The 11,501-nt window shown below is 42.1% G+C and overlaps 1 protein-coding gene across 2 annotated transcripts; it reads right to left on the bottom strand.

The window, feature by feature from the left end:
• Nucleotides 1-588: 588 nt before the first annotated feature.
• Nucleotides 589-10,032, bottom strand: hif1aa (hypoxia inducible factor 1 subunit alpha a). 2 transcript variants are annotated; one of them, XM_085932058.1, is made up of 15 exons: nucleotides 9,739-10,030; nucleotides 5,709-5,899; nucleotides 5,308-5,459; nucleotides 5,073-5,157; nucleotides 4,733-4,842; nucleotides 4,207-4,409; nucleotides 4,009-4,115; nucleotides 3,750-3,897; nucleotides 3,055-3,362; nucleotides 2,790-2,980; nucleotides 2,560-2,679; nucleotides 2,216-2,472; nucleotides 2,039-2,138; nucleotides 1,830-1,917; nucleotides 589-1,748 (listed from the first exon to the last, which is right to left on the bottom strand). In XM_085932058.1, exons 1-15 carry the CDS (start codon nucleotides 9,768-9,770, stop codon nucleotides 1,585-1,587), a joined length of 2,256 nt encoding a protein of 751 aa, XP_085788184.1. In that variant the 5' UTR covers nucleotides 9,771-10,030; the 3' UTR covers nucleotides 589-1,584. The 2 variants fall into 2 exon arrangements, with proteins under 2 accessions (XP_085788184.1, XP_085788183.1); XM_085932057.1 differs by having other exon boundaries at nucleotides 589-1,917; nucleotides 9,739-10,032.
• Between the last annotated feature and the right edge of the window lie 1,469 nt (nucleotides 10,033-11,501).

Consider the following 11,501-nt stretch of genomic DNA (forward strand, 5'->3'; position numbering starts at 1 on the left):
TGAAAAGTGCCACACCCGCCCTCACCCCCACTTTCTGATTGGCTGTTTGATCTGTGACGTCACTCGGACACTCCATTAGGTACACCGCCATTTTCAGGTTTGTTCGCAAAGATTCACGAGTGAGTGACAAACAGCGTTGCTGCTATGCCAGCCATGCCAGCCGACACACGTTATGCCGACATTGATTTGTATTTGTTGGATTGTAGTTGATGGTGCAATTTCGACACCTACTGGTTAAAGTCATACGAACTGAAAAATGAACGAATCACTTTAGGAAGTGATTCGTTCACTCTTGTTTACTGAAAAAATCCGTTCTTTTGAACGAATCGTTCACATCACACTTGACATCATTGCCTCCCCAGTCAACAACCTCACTGCACGTCACTGATTTCTATCTACGGACTGCTTTCCCACGCAACAATTTTGAAATGAGAAGAAATTGCATAAATGTCTCCTAACATTTTGTTGTCTCAGTATTTGATATTATAAAACAGAGTTGTAGAAGTTTTCTTTTACTCTTCCTATACAATTGCCTGTATTAATTTTCATTTGATGGCTGCTGAAAATAATAATGACATAAAACAGTAATTTATAAGACAGCCCATTTAATGTTAGACAGTAACAAGAAACATGGTATGATCGATCACGATCAGTTAGACTACAATTAACTTGAGCGGTGTTGGACAAATCACCAATGGTGCAATGATCACATTAGTAAAAATGTAGTCTGTTCAGATGCCCCTTATTTCTGTTTTGTGTGTCAGACATTAAAATTATAATAACATAAAACACCCGGGTCATGTTTGCTGGAGAAAACATACTGTGAAGCAAAGCCAACTTAGTTACACATTTCATTTTGACAATTCTGATTGTGAGAAGCCATACCAAGTGAATTTTGCTGGTATACAGAACAGACAATAGGACACATACAGCAAAGTAATAAAGTGACTTATGTACTGGACTGCTACACAATTAAATACATTCAAAGACTAAAAAGACAAGACCGTGAATAAATGAAGCCAACATTCTAGCCACTGTAGGTTTAAACAATAAACATCAAATTTGTGGACTACAGATGTTAAGACATACAATTATTGGAACACACACAAAAAAAAAAAAAAAAAAGGAATCTGTTCAAATCCCATTAAAACTAGTTTCAAAAAGGCTTAATATATATTGCTGGTAATAGTTTTCTTTTTAAGAAAATATAAATTGTGCGACTGAAGCTTACAATACACTGCTGGCAGTTGCACCAGGTTCTTGATGACCTGCTGGAAAAGGTCATCTTGAGAGGCGCCGTGTGCTGAGAGACTCCCGGGAGGAGTGAACTGGAAACCAAAAGAATCAAGTGGAACCTTGCGATGCCGGACTCCCTTATAGCGACCCAGATGCTGCTATAGTGTTTGTCACAGTGGAATGCTATGGACCTCACATAGTGTGCACAAACAGCAGCCAAACTCGAGTTGGACGTATTCAGATACATAAATAAGTGGACTGGGGGGGGGGGCGGCAGAGGTGGTTGGGGGGGGATGTTAGAAGGAAAATGGGAAAGACTGTAGTGTCCAATCGAGTCCAACAGCAGACTCAGTTGACATGGTCCAAGGCGCGCAGAAGCTCCTCCCCCTGCAACAGATACTGGCGGCCCTGTAAGGGAGCGTTGACCTCGCAGTCGTAGCGGGTGAGCTGTGGCAAGTTGAAGAGGGACCTGGTGGCCTCAGATGTGCTGCCTAACAGGCAACTCGCCAAATCTGAAACGACACCACACCGCGGCTCATTAATAATGGAACAAAAACCATTAACGGAGCAATCAATAGGTCGCTTCGTTTCACCTGAAGGAAGCAGAAATATAGTTTGGGTTGTGCCCAGCTCTGCCTTCAGTTTCTTCCCTTCTTTCATATCTTCTTTCGGCAAAGTTCCCTAGAGAAAAAAAAAGATGAATCATTATTTTGTATTAATCTGTTGATCATTTTGTCACTTAAACTATGAATCAAATTACAAAAACATGTTTTACTTTTCAAGCCTTCTACTGAGATGTTACCTGGCCAACCATCTCTCGTATGTCATCCAGTTTTCTTTTGCGCTGTGCATTTTGAGCTGCCAGAGTGCGGAGGGACACCTCTTTGTCCACCTGTGGCGTTCTACAGAACAAATGGTGACATGAGACCACTGCAAAAACAGGCTGGGGGAGATCTTGAGCATATTATGGAAGCTTAACCTCTTTATGGGGCTGGGGGAAGAGGGGTGGACAGCGATTGGGTCAGGTGGTGCCGGAGACGCGGCGCCACTGCCTGGCGTGTTGAAGGGCAGGCCGAGATAGTTATGGAGATCCTGCGTGACGTGGACAGGCGAGCTCTCCAGGGATTCCACAGGTCCACAAGACAGGGGCTGTTCGGGGCTCACACTGCGCAGCTGGAAGTCGTCATCCATGGGGATGTAGGGAGCCAGCATCTCCAGGTCCAAGTCTTCCATTGCCTTTATTTTGAGAGGGGGGGGGGGGCGTCATCCTATAATTTTGATGTTCTGCTTTTAAACAACAGTCATGAAGGACGCCATCACTACCTGTGTAGCAAGGGGAGTCTTGGGTTGTGTGTCAATGGCAAACAGCTTCTCCACCAAGTCCAGTTTAAAGTCTGACATGTCCGAGTCCATGGTTAAGCAAAAGTCTGGAGGAGGAGGCACCTGAGGAAAGAGTTCCCTCTTATTGGAGAATGCCAAATGCTTCCACCACACTACCCTCATCCATGGATGACAGCAATAAATGGTTTGACATGACCTTGAGTTGTCTTTACCTCCACTGTGCTGTTGCTGGCCGTCGACGTAGACACAGGTCCGGCATAGCTGTGACTTTTCTCAGTCACGTCGACACCAAGGGGCTCGCTGGGCGGCAGAGGAGAAAGAGGCAGTATCAGCTTTTCCCCGGTGGCAGGAAGCATCACGTCATTGTAGAGAGGGACGTCTTTCAGCAGCTGGATGTCAGAATCTGCAGGAGAGGACAGCGCGGCATTGCAGATGTGTACGGCCAAATAACTTCCAAGTGTGCACGAGGCTACCAACCGGGGCAACTGAAGTCCAAGGAGATGATGGCGTCTCCGGCTGCTGGGGCCAACAGAGTCAGCGCCTCGGGTTCTTCCTTCAGCTGCTCGTAAAGACTGGTCACTGGCTTTGGCTCAAGTGTTTGTGTAAACAACTTGATCACATCCAGCTCTGGGGCCTTCTCTGCCCCATTTTCCTTCAACAGGGTTGGGGAGTTCTCTAGTGGGCAGCTCTGCACAACTTTTTCTTCGTCTTTCTTTTCCTCCTTCACACGCATGACGTCTTCCGTCTGCTCCAGAGACAAGATCAGTTTCTCCTCCTGGACCCCACTGTAAAAGGGGAATACAATAAAGTCTAATTTTGATCTAGCCGAAGCAAGTCAAAGATTTTTCTGCTGTGAATAAACCCTAAAATTGCCCTATATTTATAGTTTGAGGCATGTTCAGTAGCTCTCTGAGATACCACAAGATGGCACCAGAGGGAAGTGGACACTAGTGATTAGCTTGAAGGGTATTTGCAGAATGAATGAAGTAGAAGCAAAGTTTAGTTGTAGGCAATTGGGTGTCAGTCACTTTTTGGGGAGTTATTTGCATGAATAGAGTTTTTAAACATACAGTTAGGGTTAGTCCTCACTGAAAATAAACATTATTCCAACTTAAAGTAAATCATTTCTTCTTTAAAGAATGATTGGGACTTTCAGAGCTCCTCTTTAATACCTGAGGACAAAGTTGACACAGACCACACATTGTGGTTGCGAGTTCTTGTTATTGTAGATGACAGTTGCTTGTGTCTCCACCCACACAAAACCTCCTCTCTTGGCCAGCATCCGGTATTGACCCGTGCTGACCTGGCCCTTCGCAAACACTGAAACAAATACAAACACAAGCATGTTTACGATATGCCGATGGCCAAAACGCTACAGTTGGAAGTTCACTTTCAACATTATAAATTCAAAGTTGCATCAGTGATGCTTACAGTTGTGATGCGTCTTAGTGAGGTGGTCCGAGTCCAGTGCGTGATAGTACTCGTACACAGAACGATCTAACAAGTCTTCTGGATCATATCCCATAAGCTCTGTGATCCTGTAGCAGCACAATAAATACTTAACATCCACTGGCCGTCACGTGGAAAAGGGTGGGGGGGGGGGGCATGAACCCGATCACGTGCGCTCACCTCTCATCACAATATGTGAACTTCATATCCATTGTGTGACGGCTGAGAAAGGTCTTGGCATCCAGAGGGACCTCGATGTTGGAAGGGTGTGGAATAGGGTCACAGATCAGCACCAGATAGGGAAGCGGCGGCTCCTTGTGGTCCTTGGCAGTCTGATCGGTGAGGCCGCTGTATGAACGCACTTGTCCAGAGCAGTGGAGCACCTGTGAACATGACAGTGTTTATGATAGTCATCTCAAGGCTGGAATATTCATGACATAAAAATATAATCCAAGCTCAGTAACTGTATGTTTGATGTATTTTGCATGAAATTGAATCCGACTAGCCTTCTAATGACCTATCAGATGTCAGCCTCTGTGCACATACACAATTATACACTGATTGCTTTTGGATTCAAATGAAGTTGACTGACTAATGGCCACTTTGCTTGGCAATTGGCGATTCGGTTACTCAGGACGACACTTGCCATCGTGCAATTTATTTCACATCATTATCGAGGTTTCAGTCCGCAAAGACCTTGCATTACCTTCCAAGTGGCAGACTTGACATTGACAGTGCGGCCCCGGCTGGTGAGCGTGCACTTCATTCGAAGGAAGAAGCTTCGCTCTGTGTTTGGTTCCTTTGTCTTTTTGGAGGCTGAAAGTACACCAAAAAATGAAAGAGAACGTCAATTCAAAAGACGGGATCTTTTACCAGAGCTATAAAAAGAAAGATTTTTCTAATTGTACAATTTATGTACCATATTGCACATTTGTGTAGCACCACACGAATGTCCTGGTGACACAGCGTATTCTTCCCGTATTGCAAATCAAAGTTCACATGCACTTGCCCGACCGAATGAGTTATGATTATAAAATGCTTCGTACCCGTTCCGTGGACCAGCATTTCCCTCAGCTCGTCCTGGTCACAGGGGTGTGTGAAATCAAACACGCTGTGCCCAGTCAGGTCAAACTGCATAAGTCACAGACAGAATGCGAGACATTGCGCGTCAGCACTTCATGCTGTGTTAACCTCAAAGCTTCCTTGTTGAGGAGCACCAGTAAAAAAATTCACTTCATTATTTCTAAAAACAGAAGACTCACACTTTGAATTCAGACTAACCTGTGCCAGGCCGAGGCACTTGTTAACGTTCTCGGAGAGATAAATCATATCGCCGTCTTCTGACAGCACCATTAAAAAGCCCTCCAGAGCTTTTAAGTAGGAGCTGTTCAGCTGTGTGTCCAACTCGCTCTCCTCCTCTGGATTCGGATCAACTGGAGGCACACGAAAGCAAAGGATGAAATTAGAGCAGTGGCGTAGGTTTTGTTATGCATGAATGGCGGCTTAAAATATCACAGTAAGTGTTGTGTATTTGGTTAATGAATTAAGGAGGTTTTGGCTTTCTTGCGTTCAAGCAAGATGTTGTTTTTTTTTGTTACAACAATTTCCTAAATCGGAGATGCAAGGCTTTCACTTGCCAGCAACACTCAGGTTCTTGAAAGCATCTGAACATAGCAACTGACCAGTGTCGAGGAGTTTTCTCATGCGCAGGTAGCTGATGGTGAGCCTCATGACAGAGGCCTTGTCGAGGCCGGCGCTGACGCTGTGAGGCAACGGCAGCTGCTCGGCGAGCTCGTAAAACACTTCGGACTCCTTCCCGCGACGACATCGCGCCGCATCCCTTGACTTCTCCTTCCTTCGCTCCGAGCTCACCCTGTGGAAGACAGGTGAAGTCATTGTGGTCAAATAATGCCTTGAACCAAACTTGAATTATACTTCATTAATTTCATTAATTTCAAATCTCTTTCAATTTGACAAGCACAGTTCATGTCTATGATGGAATCTGAACGACCTTGATGACCTTGCCATTGTTTTGACAGACTAAATCAACAACTGAATCATAACCAGTTAATGTCTGTGCATGTTCTAAAGTCAACTTAAAATAATATTCTGTTTTGAAATAGAGGGATGGAAATTTAAAAACGTTTTTGCTCATAAGATAATCCCCATAAATGGATTGATTTGTTATTAAAATACTTGTCAGTTGCAGCCTATGCCCAAAAATCTGTGTCTGCAAACAGGAGGCCTTATGCACTTTTACCAGCAAAGCACTGAGAACTAAAAATAGCTCCGTGTGATGGAAAAGTAATGACATTGGGAACATTCTCACACACACACACACACAGCCCTGACTAAATTTGAAATTGGCCTTTATTGTGAAAAAATAGCTTGACAGTCCAAAAATGTGTGACCCCAAGGCGGCTGATGGTAATATATATATGCAATATATGAATTGCGAAGGTTATTTGGCTATTGTGCAGATGCCGCCTTCAGAACTCTGCCAGGTGAATAATTCAGCAGTCTGAGTGGAGTCCTATTCTCAAACATTGTTGGAGCTTATTTCCCCAAGCGCCTTCCTTCACCAATCGATACCATTGACAAGTATTCACACACACTGTAGGCGGAATCCACGCACGGGGACGTCATAATGTTGTGGCACTTTGTGGAGAAAGCAAAAAATAAAACTTTAGGCTTCTAGACTAGAAAGAACTATATATGCCTCAAAAGTGGCACTGTCATCAAGTATGGCGCCACGCCAGACGTCAAGCATATGGTGCAACACTTCAAAGTTGTTTGCCAATGATCAATAAATGACTAAAGATATCTGGAGGTTGTTCCAATGCAGTGGAATCCATAGCAGAGAACTTTTAGAGCGATGACAGCCAGAGAAGATCCATCTGTAGCCACACAGATAATAATCGTAATAAGCATCGCAATGCCAAAGAGATCGAAGTTCAGGAAGAATGCTTTGACTGCCAACATTAGTTACTAGCTTTATCATGTAGTTGCTGACTACATGATTTGTTTGTATGATAATTACATAATTCAGAATAGTTTGTTTTAGTTTCTTTTGTTAGCGTGCTTTATGTTTTTATGACTTCCACGGTTAATAAAGGCTTTATGATGCTGAACACACAGTTGAACTCTGGGAAGGATTAAACTTCATTTGATGAGCGAAAAATGTGTACTTACACTACATGAACATTTTGTTGATAAAAATCTGTATCGCTCAGACTGACTGGTGTCGAGTTTTTCAAAACGCAAACCAAGAGTGAAGATAGTGTTACTGGATTTTTGTTTTGAGGTACTGAAGCATTTTACTTGAGAAACCCCTAGATCAGGATAGTTTCATTTGACAACAGACTAGCAGGTCTCTAAAATATACGATTTAATGTACTGAGGTGCCACGACTTTAAGCAACCGTGAGAAAACCAGAAGAGGGCTGAAACTGTCAGGCCAATGACCCCCTTGGACGCCAAGCACAACTAGTCATGACTGATTTCATTATCCCATTTTCCCCAATGAAAAGGCAGACGTGGACAGAAGAATTTAAAAAAAGCAAAAATAAATAGCCGACCCTAATTACAGCCTGGGAAAAAACAAAGCGGATTGACTCCAGGATTGAGAAAAAAATATATGGGGTGGGGGTCGGGGGGGGTGAAGTGCAGTGACTGCCAGTACTCTAAATGGGTTGCCAACATTCCGCTCGCTCAGTGTTCTGCTCACTGGCTGCAAGTGTTACTGTAGTGCTTCTCTTTTTTGGACGGTGCTCAATTAAAAAAGGGGTTATGTACCAAAACATTGCAGTGCATCGGTAGATTAGTAATCGTATGCAAATCGATTTGGCATTATCAAACAAGGTATGAGATATTGAGGCAATGATGGCTCAGTAGATCAAAAAAAAAAAAAAAAAAAAGCCCAAATTGTTTATATATCAATAGAAAGCTGAGATCATTCTCTTTTTTGATTATATCAAAACTATCCATTTGCCCTTGCATTCTCTGAAGTGCTTCATGAAATATGGGTGACGTTGACTCACTTTGCTATACAGGGTCATAAATGTGCACGAGACAGGTATAATTTTTGTCCATTTGGGTTTGCTCTCCTCACACTTCACTTTCTAATAGTTTTGTGGTGCATGGAGAGAGGAAGTACAAGTTTAATCAGAGAAGCTCAAGGTTGCGCCACAGTTCCTTCAGTACAAGTTTAATCTTGTTTGCCATGATTACCACCAACAGCAATCATTTGTTTTGAAATACGATTTTGTTCATGGCTCACTACTTCTGATTCCTTCATCCAAAAGTAAGCAACGACCGCTACACAAACAAATGTGGCACAAATGTCTATCATCCATCCACTTGATAGTTTGCTTTTGACAAAATTATTTACCTAAAATATGAACAAAGAACTTCCGATATGGGTTGATTGTCCAATTCACCAAACAGTTGGATTGGCTATAAAAGCATCAGGTCAAGCCCGTCAGTTAAAATAAAGATTTCTTCAAATCCTTGACAGCACTTTTTTTTTTTTTTTTTTTTTTTTTATTAACATGAAGAAAGTGTATTTGGAAACCCAAGCCCAACTTCCACCCCAGGACAAATTTGGTAACTGCTTCTGACGTCAATCCAAGGTGGATTAAGAGATGAGGCAGAAATAATACCGCAAAGTAGCACTGTGCAACTTACATCAAACCAGTGTACAACTATGAAGCAAATAACCTACAATTGGAAGTATAATAGGAAGACAATAAGAAGTGTGGTTAGACAAATGTACACACCCTCTGGGCAAAACAATAGAGCAAACTTCAGTTTTTGGATGATTTATATTGACTTCATTTTCTTTATAGCACAAAATGGCATTTGTACATCGAGTAGACTTTTATACCCAAATACACAGAAGAGTGATTGGACCTGCACACGGGATAAAATACCTAATTTCAATTTGGCAGCAAGAACGCAAGGTCAAGTCAAAGGGGATTGAAATATAACAACACAAGTTCAGTTTGGATGTTTTATTTTAAGGGGATAAAATAATACTTTACTGCAGCATGCAAATGAGGTACACACACAAGGCCAATAACATGTTGCGCAACATACAAGTTCTTATTTGATATGTTTATTAGTTTGTGGCTCAGGTCTGTGTTTGAACAATGTTACTGCAGACGCCTATCAATTCTTAATTTACCGAGTTGTAAGTGCCACTACGTATTTACAACTGACACCATAATAACCCAGAACGACCCTGTGATGTCACCAGACGACTAGTTATATATATTTAACAAGAAACATAGGGAAGTAGTGCTCGCAAGAGATAAGGGCCATCGGTCGCTACGTCAAACCAACACACTGACAGCATTAAGAACCAAGATAAAAACGTGTCACAAAAAAACTCATAGATCACAAATAACGGAAGTCAAAAGAGATGGTTTATAAATAACATTGACGTAGTTAATCGGACATGGATTAAATTGGGGAGACAAAGTAAGCCGAGACCAACAAAGGAGCGTCAGAAGGTCGCCAAATAAACGTCGAGAAGCTAGCTAGCCAAGTTAGCCATTAGCCATCAAAAAACATTATGTCGTCGTAAACGCAATAAAAGTTAATAGAAAACCTTGCAATTCATTAAATTACATCGCGTTAATTCGAATACTCAAAACACCAGGCACATATTTTGACAAGCAGTCGTGTATTTTTAGTTAAGTGTCAACGTTACCTTTTCTTTTCAGGTACAATTCCCGTGTCCATTTGAGGACCAAAGCACCCGAGTTGTGTCGCCCGATCCGTCTCAAGCTGTCTCCGTCGCCGTCGACGAAAAATAACAAACACCAGCAGATTCTGAAGTGTTTCCCGTGAGAGTTAAAGCCGTGCGTATTTTAGCAAGCAAACAAGTCTTCTCTTTGCTTAAAGAAAGGCCATTCACCCGTCCGAGACAAGCAGCGTTGCACGCTGGAAAACTGAAAACTGGAATTACACAAGTGCAGGATTACTAACTCCCCCCCGAGGCCGCGGGGACGCGCAATCACATGATCAACCCCCCCCCCCCTCGTGCACGCGCCCACGATATTGTATGCCATTGTACAATACGCTATTAAATGTGGCTTCATTTGGACAGTCCCACCGTGGAGGCAGATCTGCATCGATGTTCAATCTGGAATTGTATATTTTCTTTCCCCGACATGAAATTTCAAACCATCCATACAGAATATAGAGTTTGTCTTAAGAAACGATGTACCTGCAACTGTGATAAAAGTAATTCCAAAATGTCTTTTAAAATACCAGATGGAGTTTTTGAGCATGCCCTAAAATGGCTTTCTTTGTCCTTATATGATCAAATTCCATATCAAACATAACAGGGAAAATAACTTAAAACAAAAATTTCAGAATGATTTTTTTTTTTTTATTTATAACACTCAAAATTGTTAAAACGTTTTGTTTTCCATCCATCCATTTTCAACACCGCGTATGTTTTTTCTAGGATGTTTTTCACATAGTCCCTTTAACTGCTTTGTTGTGGACCAGGAAAAGGAAAACAGTTGCCCCGCCTGCCCTTTAACCTTGAATTCCCTTCTCACTGTGAGAAAATACTAGAGCATATTCCCGCTGCTGTGCTCCATAGTAATAAACATTCAATGATTACTTTGACATGTTTGACTACTCATTGGCACCATTATGAAAATAACTAACCTTAGGTATGGCTATCAATGGTTTATCCATTAAAGGGTCCTTGACCTGACCAGGAAAACACTGAACAAGTACAATTGTTAGTCTCTTACCATTAGTGCCGTTCCTTAAAAAAGTGACATAAAACCTCTTTCTTTGGTATGAAATTGAAAATAATATTTTCTATATTGATTATTTCAATTTTGTAACTTCCAATCTTCTCTTCAAGTAATAACTTAGCATGCATGATTTAATACAGGAATGGACAATGCCGGTCTTCGAGGGCTTCCCTCCTCTACACACACAATATATAAACAAATATCGGGTTGCAGAATTCTAATTATTGATGGTTCGATAGAGCACTCGCTGTCATACAATTCTCATTAAACAATGTTGGAAAGTGACATCCACCAAACAAAATGATTGTCCGCTTTTGGAGGCAACGCTCGTGGGACTGTCCTGATTCAATTAGGTAGCACACACAGACATGCTGGCAGCCATCAGTTAGTCTCAGTAATGAAATTTGAGACAAGGCTCTTAAATCTTTGCTCCCATTTCGACATTACCTGAGGAAAGCTACCAAAGTGGGTCTCGCATTAATGCCGAAACAAAACATCAGCTCATTTAATCTTGAGTCTCATTCTTTCAACTGCCATGTCCCCACTGGCATGGACACAAAACAATGCCCTGATTATTCATAGGCTGTCAATGAGTCCTTCTGATCAATACCTTCCCTTGGATAACATTGATTTTACAGTCAAAGACAAAAAACAAAAACAAATGGGGTAGTCGATATGAACAGAACTGCAGCTTTGC

This window comes from Syngnathus leptorhynchus, chromosome 15 (genome assembly GCF_054491065.1).
Source record: "Syngnathus leptorhynchus isolate UIUO chromosome 15, UIUO_Slep, whole genome shotgun sequence".
Classification (NCBI taxonomy): domain Eukaryota; kingdom Metazoa; phylum Chordata; class Actinopteri; order Syngnathiformes; family Syngnathidae; genus Syngnathus; species Syngnathus leptorhynchus.

Bases quoted from the DNA above. Each gene is read 5' to 3' on its own strand.
- hif1aa (XM_085932057.1), bottom strand. From the start codon at position 9,770: ATGGACACGGGAATTGTACCTGAAAAGAAAAG. The intron at 4,843-5,072 runs GTACGAAGCATT...GTGTACTTTCAG, and splicing joins AATGCTGGTCCACGGAACGG to CCTCCAAAAAGACAAAGGAA. The intron at 2,139-2,215 runs GTTAAGCTTCCA...TTTGTTCTGTAG, and splicing joins TCCCCCAGCCCCATAAAGAG to AACGCCACAGGTGGACAAAG.